The sequence below is a fragment of the Drosophila virilis genome, unplaced genomic scaffold (assembly GCF_030788295.1).
Source record: "Drosophila virilis strain 15010-1051.87 unplaced genomic scaffold, Dvir_AGI_RSII-ME tig00001170, whole genome shotgun sequence".
NCBI classification, from domain to species: Eukaryota; Metazoa; Arthropoda; class Insecta; order Diptera; family Drosophilidae; genus Drosophila; species Drosophila virilis.
In genome coordinates, this window is record NW_027212828.1 from 1,572,833 (window position 1) to 1,600,190 (window position 27,358).

General features: G+C 35.8%; 1 protein-coding gene across 9 annotated transcripts in view; it reads right to left on the minus strand.

Annotated features, from left to right (window-relative positions):
* Window positions 1–27,358, minus strand: part of nAChRalpha4 (nicotinic acetylcholine receptor alpha4) — a 366,112-nt gene that overhangs the window by 324,867 nt on the left and 13,887 nt on the right. For all 9 annotated transcript variants that reach the window (XR_011417140.1, XM_070210818.1, XM_070210819.1 and 6 more), the window contains one exon: window positions 26,199–26,456. Coding sequence is in view for 8 of the 9 variants with exons in the window: in XM_070210818.1 (XP_070066919.1) it covers window positions 26,199–26,456 (258 nt within the window). In the remaining variant the exon portion in view is untranslated. The remainder of the gene's footprint in view (window positions 1–26,198; window positions 26,457–27,358) is intronic.

Here is a 27,358-nt window from a genome sequence, read left to right on the forward strand (position 1 = left end):
GATCCATACAATACGTTATTACTGGGTCTCTTTAAGACACACACAAAAAAAAAAATTAAAACAATAATCCGTGACAAACTATAATCTAAATCAAAAAGAAAGTGCAAAGAAATAAAAGTGCAAAATTAAAGAACAAAACAGTTCAAAAACTGCAAACTCAGAACTATTTAAAACAAAAAATCATCTAACGAAAAAAAAAAGAAAAGTGTATTACACCAAGATGACCATGGAATTATCAGAACAACACCTCAACCAGGCCCTTTCACAGCTAAGACAGGTGCCAAGCTTTGACGGATCAACGGAAAATCTAAACGCCTTCATTAAAAGGATCGATTACATCCTACACCTTTATCCAACCCGAGATGTTAGACAACACAGCATCTTATACGGAGCCATCGAATTGCAAGTCACAGGAGATGCTCAGAGAATTTCACAAAGGACAGCAGCCAACACTTGGCAGGAGCTGAGAAACGCATTGATTGAAGAATATAAAGTGCAGACACCATTTGAAGAACTCCTTCGACGCTTATACAACACGAATTACCAACGAAACGTCCGTAAGTTCATCGAGGATCTCGAAAATAAATCTTTTGTTATATTAAATAAGTTAGCATTAGAAAATATACCTAGCAAAGTGTCGTACTTTATACAAATGGTATGAATAACACAAGGATGTTATTACAAAAAAATTACCAGATAGGCTTTTCATGATGTTAGCCAGATACGACATTACGTCGACACAAAAACTAAAGCAAGTAGCTCAAAGAGAGTGATTATATGAAAATAGCGTTACTGAAAAACTTAAAAATAATAATGTTCAGGGAAATCAAAATAACAATCGTAGGAACATGGGAAATAATCAGCAAAATGCTAACCCAACCACCAGTTCAAGTGGTTATTCCAACAGCACAATAAGTCCGAAGACAATCAGAAATCTCACCACGAGTTCCAACAGAAATAAAGTCAAGGTAGATCCCAAAATCCTTTAAACTATCACAATCAGTCCCATTCACGCTTGAATGGGCCAAACCCTCCGACTAAACGTCAAAGAGATAGCAACAGAGAACAGATGAAAATGGATACATCCGAAAATTTTCATCAGCAAGCCTCGGAACAAACAGAAGAAATCCATTCATAAAATTGATTATGAATGTCGAAGTTCTAAAATGTGTCATTGACACAGGTTCAACCATAAATCTAATGAAAACAACCCGCTTAAATTTTCCAGTTTACAACGAAACATTAAAGGTTCACACCATAAATGGTGTTATTGAATTAAAACAAAGCATACGATTAGGAGCAAGCAAAATTTGTCCGAGCAAACAAAAATTCTAAATTCATGACTTCTCAGAGCATTGTGATGTTCTGATTGGGAGAGAATACCTTGAAGCATGTCAAGCAAAAATAGACTTTGCACAAGGATCTGTAACCTTAGGAGAATTTAACTTTTGTTTTAGATATAATGACAAAGAGGTCGAAGAGGACATGACCGCAAGAGTGCCTTGATCCACCCTCAACAGAGGACAGACCATTTATCTTCGCTATTAATAACGAATTAATAGAAAACAATGAGTTTGGGCTAGAGCACCTAAACTCAGAAGAAAAAGAAAAAATTAAAAAAGTTTTACATGAATTTCGTGATATCCAGTACCACAAGTTGACAATTTGACTTTCACTAGTACAAATAAACACGAAATTCTAACAAAACATGAGGACCCAATTTACAAGCGTCCATACAAATATCATCAAATATACAATGAGGAAGTAAATAAACAAATAAGCGATATGATAAAACAAAATATCATACGTAAATCCAAATCCCCTTACTGCTCACCAGTAATAATCGTTCCAAAGAAAAACGATGCATCTGGAAAGCAAAAGTTCCGGTTAGTCATAGATTACCGCAATCTCAATGAATTAACTATTAATGATAAATACCCTATCCCGATCATGGATGAAATATTAGACAAACTTAGAAAATGTCAATATTTCACAACCATTATTCTAGCCAAAGGCTTCCACCATATGCAAATGGATCCTGGTTCAATACCCAAGACCGCATTTTCGACTAAACATGGCCATTACGAGTACACTCGCATGCCATTTGGTCTTAAGAATGCATCTGCAACGTTCCAACGTTGTATGAACAATCTCTTAGAAGATTTAATTTTTAAGGATTGTCTGGTCTACTTAGACGACATTATTATTTTTTCCACTTCATTGGAAGGAACACATTATGTCTCTACCAAACCCAAACAAGATACAAGCAATTGTCAAATTCCCAATTTCAAAAACCCCAAAAGAAATTAAATCATTTCTAGGATTATGTGGTTTCTATAGGAAATTTATACCAAATTTCGATGATAGTAAAACCATTAACACTTAAATTAAAAAAGGGAGCAAAAATCCATATAAATGACAAAGACTACGAATTAGCATTTGAAAAGCGAAAAGTTCTCATAACATCCGTCCCAATTTTTATATACCCTAACTTCGAAAAACCATTTTCATTAACTACAGACGCGAGTAATATGCCAATAGGGGCCGTCCTTTCGCAAGAGCATAAGCCTATATGCTATGCAAGTAGAACTCTCAACGAGCATGACATAAATTATTCAACGATTGAAAAAGAATTATTAGCAATCGTTTGGGTCACTAAATACTTTAGGTCCTATCTCTTTGGTCGACAATTTCAAATCCTTAGTGATCACAGACCACTCGTCTGGTTAAATAACATGAAAGAACCAAACATGAAATTACAACAATGGAAAATCAAGCTAAATGAGTTTGATTTCCAAATTAAATACGTCCCAGGAAAAGAAAATTATGTGGCAGATGCTATGTCCAGAATTCAATTAAACGAAAACTTCTTAGGCGAAGATACAATTAGCACAAGAGCAACCATACATAGTGCTCAAGAAGACAACAGTAACCATTTACAAATCACAGAAAGACATATTAATTATTATAATCGACAAATAGAATTTGAAAAAGGAAACGAAAAAATGAGTTACGAATTACTTTCATAAAACCAACATAAAAATTACATACTAAGACATAACTAACGCGCATGCCAAAGAATTAATAAAGGAATACTTATGCACAAAGAAAAGTGTGCTATACTTCCACAACGAAGCAGATTTTCCAATTTTTCAAGAAGCCTACTTAGAAATAATGAGTCCGAATAATTCAACAAAGGCAATGAAAACTAGTAAACAATTAATAGACCTTCAAACATACGCAGAATTCAAAGAACTAATATTAAAAAAACACAAAGAATTATTACATGCAGGAATTGAAAAAACTATCAATTGGTTCAAAGAAACCCACAATTTCTCAGATTATCAAAATTTAATTCAAAATCTAATAAATGAATGTGAGACTTGCAACATCGCAAAATCAGAACACAGGGATACAAAATTAACTTTCAAATAATATCCGAGAAAAATATGTAATGGATTTTTACATAGTAGGAGATAAACAATTTTTATCTTGCATTGATATCTATTCAAAATTTGCATCATTAATAGAAATAAAAAGTAGAGACTGGTTAGAAACCAAACGAGCTATATTACAAGTGTTCAACCAAATGGGTAAACCTATCGAAATAAAAGCAGACAAAGACTCAGCTTTTATGTGCACATCTTTACAATTATGGCTAAAATCAGAAGCAGTAAATATTAATATAACCACTAGTAAAAATGGTATATCCGACGTAGAACGATTTCATAAGACAGTTAACGAAAAATTAAGAATCATTAACAGCGACTCAGACGTCGAAAATAAACTTACAAAATTTGAAACTATACTCTACTCGTACAATCATAAAACTAAGCACAAAACGACTAACAGAACACCAGCGGACATATTCATATACACAGGTACACCAGAGTATGACACTCAAGCTAATAATGAAAAACTAATAAATAACCTCAACAAAAAACGAACATTTATGAAATTGACACTAGATGCAAACATTTACCATTAGTTAAATCAAAGACGACAACCCCATTCAAGAAAACAGGAGAACTAAGACAAATCGACGACAAACATTTTGAGGAAACAAACAGAGGCAGGAAGATAACACATTACAAAACCAAATTCAAAAAGAAAACGAAGACTAATCAAAGCAAATATAACAATTACAGGTCAACAACAGACAGCGATCAAAACATACAAGCACCAGCTTAAACAAATTAATTTAATATTACTATCACTAATTGTAAACCATATAAATGCACAACGCATTGAAATTAATCCTATCAAAGCCCATACGGCTATCTCATATTTAAAACAGGAACCATAGACATTCCGACAGATTACGAATTCCATTATTTAACGGTTAATATAACAAAAGCCGAAGAAACTTTTAACAATTTAATGAAACAAAGTAAAGAATGCAATAACCTTATACAAATCGAATACCTAGTAGAAAAATTAAACAGAGAAATAAACGGTTCAAAAATAGCCAAACGCAGCAAAAGAGGCTTAGTTAACATAGTAGGAACAGTATATAAATACTTATTTGGAACAGATCAAGAAGACAAAACAGAAATTGAACAAAAAAAAAGCAACTTAGCAAAAAACAGCGTTCAGGTTAACGAATTAAATTACATAATAGAAGCTATAAACAAAGGAATAGAAATCATGAACGAGCTAGATCAAGAGAAACAAAAAGGAAAGAAATTAGATATCCTTATATTTAACTAACAACACTTAACAGAATATATAGAAGACATTGAGATGGGAATGCAGCTCACAAGATTAGGCATTTTTAACCCAAAATTACTAAAACATGACTATTTGTAGCATGTTAATTCTGAAAAATTGTTGAATACAAAAACTTCCACTTGGTTTAAATCAGATACAAACGAAATACTGATAGTATCCCATATTCCTCGAGAAGTAATAAAAAGCCCGGTATTCGAAATAGTTCCATACCCGGATAATAATAATAACATATTGACAGAAATAGCTCATGAAAAATATTTTACCCAAGACAAAAAAGTTTATAGCAAAGAAACAAAAAAAATAATTAATAATGAATGTTTGACAGGAATTTTAAACCAAATAACATCAGAATGTAGTTATACTAAAATTTTGCAAAATTTTCAAATCAACTACGTAGAACCACTAACCAAACAACATATAACAAGGCAAGCAACAGGCACACAAGCGCATAAATGCTTCTATTCATATACAAAATATACAAGTATGCGTGAATAGCGAGTCCAAAATATTTTAAATGCACACATTGCAACGCTTGGGTACCCTTACCAACAATAGCAAGCTAAAATGCAAGATTTTCGCATCGACGTGACAAACCCTTTCTCTATTTCATATTAGCCGTGCCTTCAAAAGGGTAGAAATGCCTCAGCATTTGAGAAAAATTGAATTTGTGCGCAGTTTTGCTTGTCGGACAAATACACACACACACACACACACACACACACACACACACACACACACACACACACACACACATTTAAACGATCCCTAAACATAAAGAGAAAGCATTGTTGGCTGAGAGTATTTGCGAGCGAGATAAAAGTTAACAGCGTTGCCGTTCTATCCCACAAATCATATGGAAGAGAGTGCGCCAAGCACTTTTCTGTAGAGTAAGCGGTTCAAAAATACATCATATGTATATGTTACTCCCTTACTCGCGAGTTTGGAACAGATGCCTCCGATACATTTTGTGACAACGTTGTTTGTATGTGATGACCATATATGTGCGTTTTACTCAAATTTCATTCATCAAAATCTCAACAAGGAAGGGTGCGCGTCAGACGCGTGCCTATAATAATATTTTCTTTTCGCCCATGATCTGCCCATTCACAGACATTTGTATGCGTGTGTCTATGTGTGGAGGTCGAAAATAAGAAATCCCAAAATTTTGTTACATTTGCATTGGGGACAGGCAAGCAACAGGCACACAAGCGCATAAATGCTTCTATTCATATACAAAATATACAAGTATGCGTGAATAGCGAGTCCAAAATTTTTTAAATGCACACATGGCAATGCTTGGGTACACTTACCAACGATAGCGAAATAAAATGCCAGAATTTCGCATCGACGTGGCAAACCCTTTCTCTATTTCATATTACTCGTGCCTTCAAAATGGGAGAAATGCCTCAGCATTTGAGAAAAGTTGAATTTGTGCGCAGTTTTGCTTGTCGGACACACACACACACACACACATTTAAACGATCCCTAAACTTAAAGAGAGAGCATTGTTGGCTGAGAGTAAATGCAAGCGAGATAAAAGTTAACAGCGTTGCCGTTCTATCGCACAAATCATATGGAAGAGAGTGTGCCAAGCACTTTCCTGTAGAGTAAGCGGTTCAAAAATACATCGTATGTATATCTTACTCCCTTACTCGCGATTTTGGACCAGATGCCTCCGATACTTTTTGTGACAACGTTGTTTGCATGTGATGTCCAGTCTATATGTTGTTTGGTTAGTGGTTGTATGCACCTGCGCATTTGATTAGAGCAGCATCTTTAAGAATTTCTGCATACATCTACACACAGGCACAAGGAAGCATCACCATAAACTATATATATTCTTGATCAGCACCAATAGCCAAGTCGATCTAGCCATGTCCGTCTGTCTGTCTGTCCGTTAGTTCGTATGTATGAACGCAAGGAGCTCAGAACCTAAAAGCTAGAGACTTGAAATTTTAGAAGTATGTTCTTTGACTTTTTCAGTATTCACAAATATTCTATGGTATCTTATTGAACCATACTGTAAAAAATTTCATAAGGATGGTTAAGAAAAAACTAAAATTATATGCAACTGCTCAATTGAATGGAGCAGCAGCTTTAAGAATTTCTGTATACATGTACACACACACATTCATGCGCATCTGCTTCGCATTCTAACAGCATGGTAATTGCGACTTTTTTCCACAATGTTATTTTAGTTACTTTTTCATCATAAGTACCTAACAATTGGTGTGGCTGCTGAATAGTTCGAGCCCTCCCGGGGAAAGTATTTTCTTTTTTTTGGGTATTCCTTAGTCGGGAGCTTCTTTCTAGAACCTCTTACTTTTTTAAATTAAATTTTGAAAACATTCAATTATTTGTAAGTCCCAAATAAATCATTTACCGTTCCGGATATTCGACGCAACTTAGTTCAATATTCCATAATCTACACACATCTTCAACTCTCCCCTCTTAATGTAAAATATGCAAGTATGCATGAATAGCAAGTCCAAAATATTTTAAATGCACACATGCCACCGCTTAGGTACCCTTAACAATAATAACGAGTTAAAGTGCAAGAAATTCGTATCGACGTGGAAAACCATTTCATTATTTCATATTACTCGTCCCTTCATAAGGGATGAAATTTAATCGACACACACACATTTAAACTATCCCTAAATATAAAGAGAAAACATTGAGAGCCCTAAGAGTTCGTGGAGCGAGATAAAAAAGACCTGATATGCCATTCTATCACACAAATCATATGGAAAAGAGTAAGCCAAAGCACTTTCCGAAATGTAAGCGAATAATAACTCTCCTGCTCCCGATTTTGGACCAAATGTCACCAATTTGTGTGTGTCCACTCTCGTTGTTCTGCATGTCCTATATATATGATGTTTGATTAGTGGTTATAGTATGAAAAACGTTTCTTTATTAAGATAACTTGACTTGTTAGTTCTACTATGATAAATGTAAAATCTTAAAACATCGGGGTACTAAATGATACTGATTCCATAGTTAAGATTAATCTAAGAGTAGGTTCTTCAGTGTAGCAATAATGTCTTCGTACAGCAACTAAAATATACTTTGGTAACGAAAATAGCTTACTTGCAGATGAGCAACAATAAAAATTTTAATGCAGTTTTCTTTATCAATTTATTAACTTTATTTAATAAAAAATATAATTCAATATATTTAATAATCTAAAAGTTATAAGGAAAAAACAGAAATAGGGCACGTTTTTAGCTCCAGTTTAGTCTTCGTACACTTAAACTAATTACTTTAGAATTATTCTTAAAAAGTGAATAACTTAAAACTATTATTTGGTAGGGTATCCTCTATTTTTATGACTGCCTTAAGCCGATTTGGCAATGACAAAACAAGTTTTTTGGTGTAGGATTGATAGATTTTCGTCCTCTCTTCCTTCAACACCTCCATGAGCTTGGTTTTTGAACTAATGGGGTGATACCTTTTTTTTTTAACATGTGCCAACAATGTTCGATGGGACTTAAATCAGGACTATGAGGTGGCGTCTCGAGTAAGTGTGGCGTATTATATGCAAGATACATCCGCGTATTGTAAGCCATATGCTTGGGGTCATTATCTTGTTGAAAATAAAACGAGCTTGATACGCCCAATTTTTCCACGCTTGGCCTCAAATTTTTTTTTTAAATATCAATATATCGACGATGGTCCATCACTCCCTCAATTATTTCCAAGCTGTCGACGCCACGGAGTTCACAAAAGGCTTTCGACTGAGTGTGCGTGACTTGCACCTGGCATCTACTACGGCTTTTCTAACCGTCTCGGGGTGCACTTGCTTCTGGTTTGACTGTAAAGCTCTGAGCTTATATTATTGGCGCTTATAAATGGACCCGAGGCAACCATTCGCTTAATAGCTAGCCGATTGCTGTTTGTCAAACTTTGTGGGCGGCCAGATTTTGCCTTATTTTCCACACGTCCTTCATATTTAAGCCGTCCAATGACAGTTTGTACGGTGGAACGACTGCGACATATAATTTTCGCAATTTCTGCATATGATTTTTGCTGCTTCAAAAAAAATGCCTATGTACACATACAAAAACTACCGTTACCTTTTTTGCATTTCGTATGCAGCTTAAGTGCTAGAATAGAATGGTGTATGAAGACTTAATAGGAGCCAAAAACGTGCCTTATTTTTGTTTTTTCCTTATAACTTAGAGATTATTAAAAATATTGAACATATTTTTTTGTTAAATAAAGTTAAATAATAGATAAACAAAACTGCATTTAAACTTTTTTTCTTGCTTTTCTGCAGTTAAGTTATTTTCGTTACCAAAGTATATTTTAGTCGCTGTACGAAGACATTATTGGTACACTGTATATGGCTCTTTTCCAAAATATTTTGAACAAACTTGCTATTTGCGAGCTGCACTATTCTGAAAGCAAACGCAAACATCTAATGGAGTATTATTCTTCGGCTTGCCAAACAAATTCTTACCTACTCGTTTAATTATCACTCCCATCCATAATTTATTTTTAAACCGTGAACGCATTGAAAATGGGTAAAAGGGATATAATGAATTTGTACAAGTGTATGTAACAGGCAGAAGGAAGCATCTCTGACAACATAACGTATCCATAATCTTGATCAGCATCAATAGCCGAGTCGATATAGCCATGTCCCTTTGTCATAAGAGCTAGAGCTTAGGCTGCAGGTGCTCCTAATCGATAAAAATCTATATCAAAATCCTGTTTTTTGAGCAATTTTGGTAAATAATCAGAGCTAGTCATCATACTTGATTTGTTGCTTCTACAATCTCTATATATAAATCTGTTTGTCCTGACTGACTGACTGATTGGTGATCAACGCACATCCCAAACCGTAAGGACTAGGGAGCTGAAATTTTCACTGTAGTTACCTTATGTGATGAAGGTGCACGTTAAGGCGGGGTTTCGGAAGTACGGAAAAATCGCGATAAACGTTTGTATGAAACTTTTTTGTTTACCATCCGATTGGCCTCAAACTCTATTTCAAAATTCTTTGTTCAAATTAATTTGAGGGGTGTTTCACACTTTTTCAAAAATTTATTCCTTCTTGGTGGATATGGGGGTCAAAGATTTGGTGGGTGACGTTTCGCGCTCAAATTCATTTTCAAGGATCCATATAAGAAATCATTTGAGACGTGTTTCATTCGGTAGAAATGCGATTTAAATTTTTTGGAAGTTTTGTCCGATTTGCTTCAAATTTATTTTCACTCCTCTACAAAAGAACTTAATGAATGCGTGTTTCCACTCACAACAGTGGTTAATTAGCGAAAAACGTTGGTATGAAACTTTTTTGTTAACCATCGGATCGGCCTCAAACTTATTTTCAAAGATAATTGCTAAAATTCATTAGAGGGTTGTTACACACTTCTCGAAAAATCTATTCCTCCTTGGTGGAAATGGGAATCAAAAGTTTGGTGGGTGGTCTTTTGCCTTAAAATACATTTGCATGGATCTACATAAAAAATCATTTCAGAAGTTTTAACATTTTTTTTGCAAAGTTTTAGCTTTAGTTAGTCTTAGTTTGTTTACTGTCCGCCCAGTTTCAAAATCATTTTCAAAGCTATTCGAGAACATTGATTTTATAACATAAGTGCCACGGGCAATACCCGCTAGTAGTATATACATATATATATCAAATAATTTTCATTTTATACCGCTACCACCTCAAATCTATCAATCAAGTTGATAAACCAACTTGTATTACCCACCAATATAAGCTACAATATTAATGCAATTACTAAACTTGAGAGACACATATATATTTTATACATTTTATAGCACAATAAGATGAACTGTACAAAATAGAATTAAGACTAGCTAACAAACATAAAAGATATTAAAGTAAATGTGTTTTGGCTGACCTCGTGTATGCGCAGCTAGAAAAATTGCAGGAATTTATGTGTACATGTACACACACACACACACAAATTCAACTGCTTTAATATATTTTTCTCTGTGCTGCTATATAAATCCGTTTTTTACGGAAAAAACTCAATTTTTGGCTTGGCTTTTAAGTAGAGGAGAGAAATAGGTTGATCTGGTATGAGTTCGAGCCCAATCGAGGAATCACATTTTTTTTGTTATATTTATTTATATATTATTATTTATATATTTAATGAAGCAAACGATCGCTTAGCGCGAGCTGAATTTTGTGTTGGTAGAAGAGGGTTCAGGGTATTCTCCAGTGGGGTGCTCCCGACTAGAGCCTATAGCTTGTTCTAATTGATCTCGGTCAGTATCAACAATAATTTGCATACCCTTAAACCATTAAAAATGGGTAAAATGTTTCTAACAGGCAGAAGGATGCTCCTCCGCCAGTGAGAATATGTAGTGATCAGCATCAACAACCGCATCGATTTAGCCATATATGTCTGTCTCTCAGTCCGTCCGAATGTGTATGAACGCATGGGTTTCAGAACCTGTAAGAGAGGACCCTAGAGACTTGAAACTTGGTATGTAGGTCCTCCTAATCCATGCGCAGTACGAGTTTGTTTCCGATAATCGATAACTTATTCCGTTTCCAAGTGTTCGGTCATATACCTCAAACGTATAATAGTTACGGTTTCTATAGCAATCTCATAAAAAGATTATGCTAACTTCTTCCACGTATGCAATTTAATGCCATAAGCACACATATACATGTAGTATCGCTCTCTTTCTAACTCTGTAATCCCTTTTATCTTAAGTTATGTTAAAAAATCAGCTCTATAAGCATCATCATAGTAATCAGTTCGTGTTGCTCAGCAATTTGTTAAACCTCTTTTAAGACTTCATACTATTCACACACGCCCACTAAGATTCTCAAAATATCAAAATTCACTCGGGATCCAACATTTAAGCGCACAACGTGAGAGCTAGTCTCTGAATATTGTTGCCTCACATAATTTTGTTGCGAAAAGATTTAGTCGAACTCTTCGCAAAATACAGCATCGATAGTAACATTTGGCCAACTGCATAGCTGCATTCTCGTTGCAGTTACTTCGCTCTGGATACGCTCTGAATTTGGTTGCTCGCTGCCCTTGCTTCACAGCTTCATTTTCGCTGCCTTTACTTTGTCTCTGGTTTGAAAACCAGCTTCTATTGCTTCGCTTCCCTGCATTTTCGTTGCCATTGCCTCGTCGCTGGAAGTTCTCTGCCTTTGCTTGCTCACTGCAGTTGCTTTGTCGAAGCAAGCACTAAGTCGTTCTAATAACAGTTGAGATCATTTGAACTGTCAGTCGCTCACATAGATGACCGTGATATTATCTGATTAAAATTGGACTGTTAACATTTTGGAGTATCAAAACTGTCTGTCACATTGGTGATCACAACATTCTAGAGACAGATTGTCAACTTTTGAAGCAAACTTACGTAAGCTACCGAAGTTATAAACACTAAGATGAATAACGCCCATAAATTTGAATGCGACGCAAAATTTCTATCTTGGCTTCCTAAACTGGCTTTTACGACTTCGCACGCCTGGCTATTCGAATGCCGAAGTCACAGCTTGCTGATGCTGACACGAGCAACGAAGTTAATCGTCAGCCTGCCTTTAGCAAAGCTGGTCGATGGTGCTTTGTGACGTTTCGTTTTTGAAGTACATTGAACGGAAAAGTTTTAAACTTACTGTCGACGCAAAGTGCGTTTGCTTTATCCATGAAATGCATGCTTTATTTAAATTGTATATTACCCTAGATACTATTCATTTTGCAGGAAAACTTAAGAGCTATATAATTTTTACACCAGCCGCTTATTGCGCAATAACCATGTTAAGAAAATAGCACACATAGATTGATTTCACTTTTGTTTTTGGACAGTGTATGCTTGAGAAAAGTTTTTTATTCAGCCAATGGCGTGCAAGTACCTTTGGTTGTGTGCGTGAATTATGCATGCATAATATATATATATGCATATATATGTGTTTATATCTACTGCTTTGGCTTTACCTAGCAAGAAATTAATTTTGTTAGTTTTCTAGCGCTGATCATGACCTATCCCAAATTTGTGTTTAAATATGTATAAATGCATGTTTTGTTCTGAGGTTGGCTCTGTAAAAAATATGTATTTTAAAGTCAATGCATATTGGCATACACAATTTCTAAAAAAAAAAATAATATTATTATACCCATGCAGAGGGTATTATTACTTTGTCGTGAAATGTGTAACGCATAGAAGGAGACGTCTCCGACGCCATAAAGTATATATATTCTTTATCAGCATCAACAGTCGAGTCGATATAGCCATGTCCGTCTGTCTGCTTCTATGCGAACTAGTCTCTCAGTTTTAAAGCTATCTTAATGAAACTTTGCAGAAGTCCCTCTTTCTGTTGCACGCAGCACATATGTCAAAACCGGACCACTATATCATATAGCTGCCATAGGAACGATCGGTCGAAAATTAAGTTGTTGTATTGAAAACTTTTCTGTTATTTAAGGTATTTTGATTAAACACGGCATTTAAAGATTTCACTATGCTCCCTTCATTTTTGCAAAATATCTGCCATAGGAACGATCGGTCAAAAACTCGGCATTAACTATTTTCCCTGTGCTTCTTAAATACAGGCAAAGCACTATAAGCAATAAAAAAATCCTTCTTTTTAATTTCTTACTATTATAATTTAGTTAATAATTTAATTTCAAGAAATTAAATATGTAAATATTTGCATCGATGATCAGCGCTAGAAAACCAAGAAAATTAATTTCTTTGTCAGCCAGGGAATTTGCCAGAGCAGAAGAAACCTTCAGCAAAATGGAGGTGGAAGACAGATATGTAAGTATCAAATCGCCCATCCAATCTCAACTGGATTTTTGCTAAAGCTGCTTCAATTCTTTCTTCGCCGCCATAGAGGGTCCCTCGATCGGCTCTGACTGTGTTTGATGGGAAACGAGCAGAATTCCAAAACTTCATAACATCATTCAATCAGACTATAGACCATGAGTACTCTCTTTCGAACATTTCGCCCTACAGGTAGTAAATGCATTCCAAGGAACTCAGGAAAATGATCTCAAGGCTCTTGTCCATTTAAGTCAACGTTATGACAATCCTATACTTACAGTTGAAATACAATAGAATTGGTGTTTAATCAACATTCAGTCGAAAAGGCGTACGGAAATTACCTACTCAGTCTGCTTAATCAGCCCTGTTCTCAACATTATCGTCATTGGGTACCGGATGAGATGTTCAGAAATTGCCCAAGCCATGCTGATATTCATTGTCGTCGGAAAATGCGGCTAGCAAGCTCGTAACAAGTGATGTGAGTTTCTTGATTAACGCATCATATCGAATGGCTGATTCTTCGAAATAAAAACACGTGTACAAGTCTAGCAAAGGATTATTTGCTATTACTAATCCAACATTTTTTATTCCAGCTCCGAAGCTGCGAGCATCGCCATCATGCACATTGCCAATCGTCTGCATCATCGTCTACATCGCCTTCATCCATAGCGCAATACCATTAACAACGACTTTTGCTGCAAAGCACTGCAAGATTCATCAGGGTCGTATAAACATACATAAGTCACTTTCATGACGGATCAATTCGCTGCAAACGGCTGCATCTACTACGTAAGATCTGCAGAACACGGGAGTCCTCGACTAAAATCAACACTTGCACAACTATTGAAATTAAATAACGTTTGTCACCATTTGAAGTAACACTAAAGCTCTGCATAACATCTCACATTGCCTACATTATTAGGAAACAGACATGTCACATTGGAGGTTGCTCGCGAATACTGTGAAGCATTGATGCTACACAAAAGTCTTCAAAGACAATCAATCGGATTGTGAAGATAGACACAAATGGACAATGGCAGGATTATTGTGCATCCACCTTTCAAGGGAGATCAACGTGCCTTGGTAATTCAAGCGATGATGTTGGGTGTCGTCGTTTTTTATCGTTCGAGCGCCCCAGAATTCTTACAATTTCAGCTAGCTGCAGCAAGTACGGGGTCGGCCAAAACACGTTTTCTTTTCAAATTTTTGTGTTTCTTAACCTATCTTAATGAAATTTTCTACAGTTCATCTTATTGTGCATAGAATATTTGTGTATTTTTGGCTTTGTAAGGGTAGCGGGGGTGGCAATAGCTACAAAATTAAAGATACTTAATTTATATATGTCGGAGTGCGAGCATTATTTCTCATTGTATTAAGTTCCAGACCGCAGCGAGTTTCGATGTGTACGCTAGGCGTCTCAGGAAGCAACAGAACTTAACTTTTTTCCTTTTCTTTTTGTATCCCAATAAACCACACTCGGCGCATTGTCGCCTCACCGACAATTCTAAGCATAGCGACAATAATGCTTCTTGAACAGTCCCAACATACAACTTCATTTGCCATTGCCAATCATTGTGAACTACCAAATAATTCCCAATCATTATTGTGACATTCTTCGAACAACCACAAACGGGACATGTTATCGAATATCGGAAACAAGTTCGTACTGCGCGGGCACCAGGAGGACCTACAGCTAAGAGATGCTTCCTTCTGCCTGTTACACACATATGCACAAATACATTATACCCCGTTACACAATTTTAATGGGTTCAGGGTTTTAAAATTGAACTATCATTATCTTAGCGTAACCAAATGTAACAGTTAACTGATCATATACAAAACAAAATTAATTTCATTATAAAAATTGCCAATCCCAAATGACCCAGAAAACGTTCGGAAATGCTGTATGTATGCTGTATGATTGCCGAATCTACCCCTTCAATTTTTGGAGGACCTTGAAGCCCTGGTCATCACCTATGGTATCGTGCTCAATACGATGCACAGAGCGATAAGTGACAAGACTGCTAGGTGGTTCCTGACTAAGGGCTAAGGGCAGCGTCATGGTCATTGTTTGGGAAAAAATTCTTTACATTTTCTTATCTCCGGGTTATTTTGAGCTCGAAGTCAAGATTCGGTCCCGCCCACAGCGCGTTAGCAATGAATTTAAGGACTACCTGATAGAGCCAATTATGAATTCGGCGCAGGAGTTACACAGGCTATATTAAAATGCCGCCCTTAATATAGATCTTACTTCAGTTGGGAGACCATCGACTCGAGTGCATTCCCGTCTGAACTTTAAATGGAGAATAACCATAATATGTGTAAGTTTATACAACCGTGTGAGTCAGAGAGCTTGTGTTACAGTTGGAGTTGAATAATGCATCAATGCAAAAACCACACAACAAGATATGGACGTAATATTACGGGCAGAATTTGCGGAATTTGCGTGAGAAACTAGAAAAACGGAATGTTAACGATTTTGAGATTGTTAATGGTATTGTGTATACAACAAAACTGAGCAAAAAACTGTCTGTATTCAACTACCATTTCATTTTTCTAATGAGAATTCAACTAATGATTTGAAAAGAAAACACTTGTTCCCTTGTTCACTTGTTCGAAACTGCTTGCCCTGTATTCTACATTCCGTGACGATAATAATTCACAACAGAACTTTACACCACTGTATTACTATATACCGATTATACTAAATATTTACTGAGTACACCAAAAAGTCATATCCTTTTGATTCATCTTATATTCACCATTTCGGAAAATTTCCCAGTGTTATTTGGAAAGAACTAAATTTGTTTACCCGGTTAATTCTACTAGGACTAGAGAAGTAAATGACTCTTTTACAAATTGTATCTGACAGAGGTACATGATTTACATCACACGTGCTTGCTAGTTACCCTGAAAGCTGAAGTATTGAGCATGCTATAGAAACGACTGCCGCCTCGCAGGCCAATCACGTTAAACGTATATTATTAGACACGAAGCAAGTGCAAACATACGAAAATCATAAGAACGTAATGAAACCAATTATGCTTTCATACATAAGGTACCTCACGAATATTTGTATACCCTGAACCTATTAAAATGCGATAAAAGGGTATATTGTATTTGTGCAAAATGCAAATGTATGTAACGGGAATAAGGAAGCATATCCGACCCCATAAACTATATATATATTCTTGATCAGCACCAATAGCCGAGTCGATCTAGCCATGTTCGTCTGCCTGTCTGTCCTTCTATCCGTCTGTCCGTATGTATGAACGCACGGATCTCAGAATCTATAAGAGCTAGATGTAGGTCCTTCTAGTGCCTGCGCAGATTGAGTTTGTTTCCGATAATCGAAAACCTACTCCGTTTCTAAGCAATCGATAAAAATCGATATCGACATCCTATTTTTTGAGCAAATTGGGTATATATTAAAAGCTAGAGTCACCAAACATGATATGCTGCTTCTAGAATATTATATATATGTCAAGTATCTTTCATTATATTATACCATACAATGTATAGACATACCAAATGACACTTTTAATCGAAACATGAAAAATCGAAACGAGGCGACTCCAATGGTACCTGCGACCTTTTTAGTGTGCCCAGACACTGCTGAGACTGCTGAGAGTGGCAGCCCAATGCCGGCCTCAAAAGCCGAACGTTCAGTATGACGCCGCATCTCGCTCAGCGCACAACATCGCGGCTGATGCGTTTTCTTAATATATGTATGTATGCATGCCATTTTTAAATCCTTACAGCCCAAAAACATATATGTGTATACATGTGCCTCGCCCTCACTCATTGCTTCGCGCACTTGCATCCATCTCTTTCTCCGTGCATAGCTTCCCACAAAACCCCGAGATCTACAAACATTCATACGTTTGTGTTGTGTGGATGTGCGCACAAGTAGATCGCAGCGTTTGTCGCAAGACAGAAGTTATTTCTTCAATTGTGTGCCTTTTGTGCCTGTGGTAGCAATAGGCACTCACATTTAAATGCCCTATCATGTATTTCTTCATCCAGTCAGGCATGATGAGAAGAATTTGATCAAATTTTATTTAATACACAATTAATTGACCTAAATGAAATATTTATATTTATTTTCTATTTACTGTAGGGACCTATTTTGCTTAAAATGCAAAAATATCTAAGTCGTATTTCTGCAAGGGTAATTCATCGTCGGCTTGTCGAAGAATTTAAGAAAAGACCAAAAATTGACGCACACGCTTTCAAGTAAGCAGTTGTGTGAAATTATTAAAGGGTTTGGCCTGTTCATGTGCAAAATTGCTATTTTCCATGCTTGTTGTAGGGGTAAGGATACCTGATCGCTGGCATGTGTGCATGATAACTTTTTGGGTCGGCCAATCACGCGCACTAACACACTTTTCTATATGGATGGAAGCATTAATGCGCTTGTGTGCGTGTTGGTTGCCTTTCTGCTTGCCCGATGCAAATTTGACAAAATTTGAAGATTTTGGCATTTGCACACATGGCAGCGATCAGGTATCCTTACCCCTACAACAAGCATGGAAAATAGCAATTTTGCACATGAACAGGCCAAACCCTTTAATAATTTCACACAACTGCTTACTTGAAAGCGTGTGCGTCAATTTTTGGTCTTTTATTAAATTTTTCGACAAGCCGACGAAGACTTAGATATTTTTGCAGTAAACAGAAAATAAATATAAATATTTCATTTAGGGCAATTAATTGTGTATTAAATAAAATTTGATCAAATTCTTCTCATCATGCCTGACTGGATGAAGAAATACATAATAGGGCATTTAAATGTGAGTGCCTATTGCTACCACAGGCAAAAAAGGCACACAATTGAAGAAATAACCTCGGGCTCGCGACAAACGCCGCGATCTACTTGTGCACACATCCACACAACACAAACGTATGAATGTTTGTAGATCTCGGGGTTTTGTGGGAAGCTATGCAGGGAGAAAGAGATGGATGCAAGTGTGCGAAGCAATGAGTGAGAGCGAGGCACATGCATACACATATATGTTTTTGCGCTGTAAGGATTTTAAAATGGCATACATACATATATTAAGAAAACGCATCAGCCGCGAAGTTGTGCGCTGAGCGAGATGCGGCTTCATACTGAACGTTCGGCTTTTGAGGCCGGCGTTCGGCTGCCACTCTCAGCAGTCTCAGCAGTGTCTGGGCACACTAAAATGGTCGCAGGTACCATTGGGGTCGCCTCGTTTCGATTTTTCATGTTTCGATTAAAAGTGCCATTTGGTATGTCTATACACTGTATGGTTAGTGATTATACCTATCGCCAGCTCCCAGGTACCTTCACAAAGCTATAAATCAAGTTAATAACCCACATTTTATTTCCAACCAATTTAAGCCACAATTTAAATTTAATTGACTTTTTGAGAATATGCAAATATTCTATGGTACAATAAGATGTACTGTAGAAAATTTCATTAATATCAGTTATGAAAAAAAAAGTTATGTTTTACTGTGCAATTGGATGAGGCGCAAATTCCAAGATTTTCTGTATGCATGTACACCCACACACATTCACGCGCGTCTGATTTGAATTATATCAACAGCATTGCAATTTCTATTGTTTTCTGTGCTGCCAATTAAATTCGTGTTTTTCTCAACAATACTTTGTGATTGGTGTGGCTGTTGAGTAGAGGCATAGCAAATGGTCCAGTCGGTAACGCGTTCGAGCCCTACCGGGAAAACTAAACTTATTTTTTTTTTTTTGGCCTGTTGAGTAGAGTCGACAGCAAGTCAGTTGCAAGTTCGAGCCCTGCCAAGGAAACTTTTTTTAAAATTTATTTTTATTACTCTTCTCACTTGTTTTATAATGTAGCGTAACCTTTTACTTTTTCAATGGTGTAGGTATCTGCATTTACTTTTATTATGACTTGTACTATATCAATGCAAAATTGCTGAACTGATTAGGGAAAACCCATAGCCAAATAGTAATAAACACAATAAATGGAAGTACACACCAATGCGGTAATCTGCACTGTAAATGAATCTTTATAAGACAACAAAAAAGGGAAAAACAATAATTCCAATCTTCATGAAAAACGTTTGGCATGAGAATCTAATGGTAGCAATCACAAATTTGTGCGGTTACATTCCGCATCAAGCAAGTTATTCGTGTATGAATATTTTTTTGAGCGTTTGCTCTATTTTTGTGTACCGTATTTCGTTTCAGCAACATCAGCTTTTAGCCGCAAAGGTTGACCTTAGTAAAATCTAGCCCAGAATGTTAAAAGCAATCATGGTCCCTCTGTTGCCCAGCCAACTCAAGTTTTAACTTTAGCCCCATTAGCTCCTATTTTGCCTGTTGGTGCCCCAAGTAGGCAAGTTTTTGTTTCTCGTATATTGCTAGCAAATCTTCTGCTAGCGTGTCAATTAACAAATTTAATTTATCCACTCCTCGTAAAATATCATCATTGAAAATAAATGTTCGCATGATATGTTCCCAATTATTTCTGAACCCAAATTTTGGCTTCAACAGATGATTGTTAATGAGTTCAAGCCAATAAAGGGTTCTATTTCTGCCCCGAAAAAACTAACATAATTTTCCGACCAAGTTTCTATTCACTATCAGAATGGTAGAGGTCTTATTTTCAAACTTAAAAACTTTTCATGGCCAGCACTTCCTTCGATTCGGACAATCGCATAATCAGAAACATGGTCAGATTCAACCATATCTGATTTTAAGGTTTCTTCAAATAATTTTCTTTTTTTTCATAGAAATCGGCCGACTCGAGGTGGTGGGGTGTTATTTTTCGTTAAAACCACTCTCCAGTCAGAACTTTTCTGTCCTATGTTCCTCCTGAAATTCAAGTTTATATGAAACATATTACTTTTATAAAGAAACTTCCTTCACACCTCTTATCTCTTTGTCATTATTCACTGAAATTAGTGCCCTCAGCACAGCATCATTTTATAGACTGCATGCTTGATCTTTCGGTGTTTCTAATCAACTCAATTTCTAATCATCTTGTTATTTATGCAACCGATTGGTCCTCGATCTGCGCAGGCACAAGGAGCACCTACATCTAAGTCTCTAGCTTTTATATGTTTTTAGATCCTTGCGTTCATACATACGGACGGACGGACAGACAGACGGACATGGCTTGATCAACTCGGCTATTGATGCTGATTAAGAATATATATACTTTATGGGGAGATGCTTCCTTCTACCTGTTACAGGCATTTGGATTTTGCACAAATAAAATATATCTTTATACCCATTTTTAATGGGTTCATGTTCATCTTAATCTTTTAAAAAGTTTAATAACTCTAGTTCGTGTACGACTTGGCTAAATATTCCATAGCCAAATCGAACTATTTTCTTCTGAATTCTCAGTGCTATTAGAATTAACTCGTTGCAAAGAGCAATTTGTCCAAAATGAACTTACTCTAAACTCTGTCCTTATAATAATTCTTACCCTTATAACACTTCCTCAAGTTCTATACTTGCTCCTATTATATCCCATTCCTCTTTTCTTTTAGTTATAAGTTCTTTAAAATCTTCTAATTCTCCTAGGCATGACAATATTCCTAGTTGTTTACTCAAAGAGTGTAGTTCTTCCCTTCTTTATCCATTGCTAAAGCTTTTTAATCTATCCCTTGAATCTTTTGTCTTTCTTTGGAAAGAATCTTATATCATTTCTCTCCACAAGAAATGTGGAATGTCTGATATACAAAATTACGGGGGCATTGCAAACCTGTCCGCTTTCCATAAATTATATATTAAAAATAATCACTTCGAATTTGCAGCATTTCTACAAATCAGTTGTTTCTCCTGTTCAATATGGATCCGTAAAGACTCGGTCTACTACGACCAATTTGCTTGAGTTTACTTACTTGGTAAATGTTGCTTTCCTTTCGAAAATGCAAACTGATGTCACTGATGACTCTGTCCACCATAACATTTTACTTTTAAAACTTGACCGAATAGGTTGCCCTCCGTCTCTTTTGTTTAGCATTAGTTCTTTTTGAAATGGGAAGGACCCAAAGAGTAATGCTGAGGCTGACTTCCTTTAAACAGGGTCACGTTACTTTTGGTGTTCCCCAAGGTAGTCATCTTAACCTTTACTCTTTTTATGAACGATCGCCCCTTTGTTATATCACATGTACGTGTACTTATGTATGACGACTTAAAACTTATTATATTATACACTAATCCCCTACATCATTCTCGTCTACAAGATGATTTGAACGCTATGCAACTTTGGTGTTCGGCCAATCAATTGCATCTGAATTGTTCATAGTGTATGTTTATGACATTTAATCGTACTACACCTTATCTTGTCAGTTATACAATCGACAATATCCCTTTGCTGTATACTAACAGTTAAGGATCTAGGCGTTATTTTTGATTCTAAACTATGTTTCAATCTTCACATAGATACCATCGTTAATGAGGCAAAAGGTGTACTTGGATTCATTAAACGATGGACTAAAGATTTTAACGATCCTTTTATAACTAAATTTCTGTACATCTCTCTTGTTCGTTCTATCCTTGAATACTGCTCTTGCATCTGGTCTCTACAGCATAACAATAACCAGTATTGAATCTGCTCACCTGACTAACCAGGAATTATTGCCCCTTATTTCTATCTACGTGCACAGCAGACTATGCTATGCACAATCCTTCTCGCATCTTTTGTAAAAATTACAATAGTTTACATCACGTTTTCTCTACCGAACTTTTTCTGCCCCTTATAAAATCCTTGCTTTCAGGATACCTTTACTGACCATTCCCAGCAATGAATTTTCCCCCACCGGGTCGGTGCATTCCCATTTCTATCTCTTTATCTTATCTACTTAACGCTGTATATATCTTAAACAAACATTTCTCTACTTTATTAAGAATCTTCTTACTTTCTTTTTTTCTATTTATTGTATTCTGTTAAATAACATATCACATTATTATTATTCTAATTTTACTTAATCGCGTTTTTTTCTCACTTAAACACTTTTCTTAGCTTTGTCAATGATGCTATTAGAAAATTGTGTACTCTAAATAGGCAATTAATAAATAAATAAATACTTTTTCAGAATTTTCTCTAGAAAACAACACTACTATCCTTTCGTTCATATGATCTTGAGGGTAAAACATAATTGCCATTATGAAAAAATCATTATCATGACCTTCAATTAGGGTATAGAAGCAAATGTGAAAACTAATCAGAGCACATTTATAATCCTTTGGAAGTATAGCGAGAAAGTAAGGTTATCTTCGGCACGCTGAAAATATAAGACCATTGCAGACATTTCCCTTTTGCAGATATGCGAGAATACCGCAGTTCGTAAACTTATAAGTGCCGACTTCGGTCAAGATATCGAGAAAAACAAAAATGTTGTTCAGACAAGAACCTACTTTGCCATCGGTCGTTCCTATGGTAGCTCAATAATATGGTGGTCCGATTCAGACGTTGGCGATATATGTACTGTGTGTAACAGAAAAAGGGACTATGCAAAAGTCTCATGGCAACAGCTTTATAACTAAAACACTAGTCCGCATAGAAACAGACAGCCAGACATTTCTATAACAACTCGGATGTTGATATTAAACAAGAATATTTATATACTTTATAAGGTCGGAGATGACTCCTTCCATGTGTTATACATTTCATTTATTTATTTTGACTGAATTTTTAATTTTATTTATTTTGAATTTTTCCAGCCTACAATTTTATCTTAGCATAATTATGTTAAGGCTCTGAGAGGGAGAGGAGAGCGTACTAGTGCATATATAGTTGACTAAACTATTGGTTCGCGTGCAGCTATATACTTCTTATACATGGTGATCCAAGACATTTGCCGTAAGACGGCATAAGACGGTTGCCGTCAAGTTGCTGATCATATTTCATTTGACCGTGTCACTGTCTTGCGCTTATGTATAAATACACAATTGCATACAAGGGCAAAGTAATTTCCATGATATATTAGATTGTTGTTAGTATCGTTGTCATTTTAAGAGATTAAGACTGCAAGAATTTTTGATAGTAATGAAGTAAGTAAATTTTATGGATTGTCCTCATCAATCAATCGAAACCATATCTATGCATCCAATTAAATTGATAAATTTTCATTAATGAATCAAAATTCATGTTCACATCTTTTTCTTCTTCTTACACATGCTTAGTATATACAATTCATTACACGCTACATAAATATCAATGTAGAATTCATTTTTTCTTAACCCGGTGCTATAATATTTTAATTTGAAGATAACGTAATATAGCCCCTTACATACATACAAAGACTTTCAATTTAATTAATCATTCCATGTGTTTTTCCACAACGATATTGATAATAAACTGCTGACCAATTGTTTTTTTTATATTAATCTTACACATTAAAACCATTGTAAATAGGTAAAAAGGGTACAATGATATTGTGCAAATGTATCTAACAAGCAAAAGCGTCGCCCAACTAATAAAGTATTTATATTCTTGGTCTGCATCATATTTAGGGGCAGTATCCCCGCTTAGATTAACTTGTAAATTAAGTAGTATACGTCCACATCCCGCCCCTGCATCTGTAGACGCAGGAATTGGCAGCATTGAGTGAATTCCACAGCAGACTCGGCAACGAGATGATTTCGTTTCTCGACCACTTCTTGTATTTGTAGCGAGTTACAGGGATGAGGAACACCTTAACTTAGCAACTGTACGTATAAATATATGTACAGAATTATTTTTGACAGGGAAATATTCGTAACTTAAGTGTCTTTATGAATACAATTATTATTCTGATGTGTTTTTGATGGGATGTATAAATAGAATAATACAGTATTGAACATCTTTTGAATTTGATGTCCACTTTATTGGGCTAAAAAAGACTGTCTCAAGAGGTTTCTGTAGCTCAAATATTTATAAGCGCGCCTCCTTTATGGTGTGTGCACCGCAAGAACGTCAAATACAGACATATAGCCCCTTATGATATCACTACCACATGGATACTGTGCTTCTACATCTTCAGGGAGATGATATAATTTGAGCTGACGTCATGGGCAGAATGGCTGGATACAAAAAATTCACACGGTCCTTGATGATTCGGCTTTCAGGCTTGATAACAGTGTGAAGTCAAAGATAGAAGTAAAGACTTTCGTTTTCAGGAACTGAGCCAATTCGATATATTTTGAAGTATCAAATTGGTGTGATCGGGATTTCCGAAGGGTAACTGAGTGACGTAATTCCCGTTCTCTCTTCCAAGTTGTGGTACGCACAGTTGTTACTTTGCTACCTTATATGACCAAATCATTATTATTAATTTTCTTTCCTGCTTAAATCTTAGATTAGATCAAACTAAAGGACCTTGTCAATTTTAAAGCTATTGTTGGCTACTCACAATATATGATTAAATCTAGCAGTTTGAACTGCGGTTTGTCCTAACCTCGTATTCGAAATCTGCAGAATAATTTTGCAATGTGATGTTTTAGTGATTGTCATTTGGACTTGTCTGATTGTGGTATCAAACGCGGTGCCTCAGCATGAGGAAGCCGCACCTGGCATTTGGGTTGAGTCTGGTCCATGGTCTAAGGTGACGGTCAATTTTCCTTTTTCTCTCTGAGCTGCAGACTTGACATGGTCCTTCCAAGTTTTTCGACAGTCAGGGCAATACTCCGATTCGTTTCGCATAATTTATCATAATGAAGTTCATGAAGACTTTCGTATCACGAGCTATTCTGCTTTCTCCATACCTATATACTGCGGTGTATATCAACAATTCCAGGCTCACGTCAAAAAGCCTTTTCAACCCAATACAAAGAATGGCATGAAACAAGGTTGGAAGTTAACAGCCAAATCAAAACCCTCTTCATTCGACAAGTAAGCCTTGGATTTGAATGGCATGGTCCTTTGGTATTTAACAAAATTAGTACCCAAATTGTGTTCTTACTGTTTTTACTCTTTACATTTTAGGAACCACAGAGAAACCAGCAACAAACACACGTCCACATAGTTCTTAAACACATATTCAGGGAGACGACGAAAATAAGAGCGCACTGTTGTTTTTATACCCTGAACCCAAAGTTACGGAAAAAACCTCAAAACCTCTAGAGACCTAAAATTTGGAACGTAGGTCCTCCAAGTGCCAGCGCACTGCGAGTTTATTTCCGATGTACGATAAATAGTCCCGTTTCCAAGTAATCGCTAAGAATTGAAAAGTCACCAAACTTAACATGTAGCTTCAAGAATATTATATAAGTTAACATAAGTAAATATTACTTATATTGGTATACTAGCAAAAGAGCGAAAAAATTAAAGTATAATATTAAAGATCAAAATATAATAAAGGATTTATCGTTTTATCTAAAAATATAATTAAGGCCGGGCTATATCAATACCGCGAAAATGGAATACCTTTCGCTGATTTTGAATAAAGTTTATCTGCAGGTGCTAATGGGCAACCATCTCTCCAAATTTAAAGTCTCATGCTTAAGTCTTGCAGTTTTGCAAAAGAATACAACAGATAGTTAGTCGCGTGCCCAATTATATTTTGTTTGCCAACATCAACAGCTCACGCTATCGACTGCTGATTTGTTGAGTATATTTCAAAGCAAAAAGTTGTAATATACACAAACCAGAACGTTACAATTTAGTTTCGCATTCACTTTTTTCAGATAGTATTAAGCTATCTTCCAAATTCCAATTTCTTTATAGATTTAAGATATCATATCTAGATTTAATACTTACTACATCAATCAGTTGTGAAAGCTTAAGTTTTATACAAACTTTAAGAACATCTGTAGTATTAACGACTGGTCGAACCAGTTTGTTGTAGTTACTTAAAAGATCATCGTAAAGTCGCTTAGCGTCGGGATTGCCTGCAACTGCTCCATGTACCATAAGAGCTGATAGTATCCAAGCCTTTACACTTTCTTGAGATGTTAACATCGTTGAAAAACTTTTTTTATTTTCTTTTTTACAAATATTTCTTTTTTTGAGGATTACCTATAAATGAAAATGTGTAAAAGGTATATCATAATTAAAGTATGTATACACATTTATGTGTATGTAATTAAATTATTAAATATAAAAAATAAATTATTTACATATTTTTGAACTAATTCGCTTTTATTGAAGCTATTTCTTTAAACAGGATGTGCTGACTGATTGAGTGTGAGGTAATCGACGCACAGGCCAATATTAAGAGCTGTATGTGTGGGAATATCGCGAAACACATTCGTACTACATTTATTTTTAACCAGCCGATCAAATTCAGTGGTTGCGCAGCATGAATATAAGAAAAACCTTAAGAATCAAACTTATATATGTATTCATTTACAGTTTGACAGCTCTTGAAAAAGGCACGATATATAACAATCTTTTTTTAACCTGAACCCATCGAAAATGCAAAAAAAAAGGTATAATGGTTTTGTGCAAATGTATGTAACAGTCATAAGGAAGCGTCTCCGACCCAATAAAGTAAATATATTCTTGATCAGCATCAATAGCCGAGTCGATCTAGCCATGTCCGTCTGTCTGTCCGTCCATCCGTCCGTATGTATGAACGCAAGGATCTCAGAACCTATAAGAGCTAGAGACTTGAAATTTTAGATTTGGGTGCTCCTAGTGCCTGCGTAGATCGAGTTTGTTCCGATAATCGATAACTTACTCCGTTTCCAATCAATCGATACAAAACGAAATCGATACCCTGTTTTTTTTTTTTTTTTTTGGCAATTTCGGTAAATAACAAGAGCTAGAGTCACCAAAAATGATATGTTGCTTCTAAAATATTATATATTTGTCAAGTATCTTTCATTTTATACCTATCGCCACCTCCCCGCTACCACCCTAGAGCTATAAATCAAGTTAATAACCCAACTTTTATTGCCAACCAATTTAAGCCACCA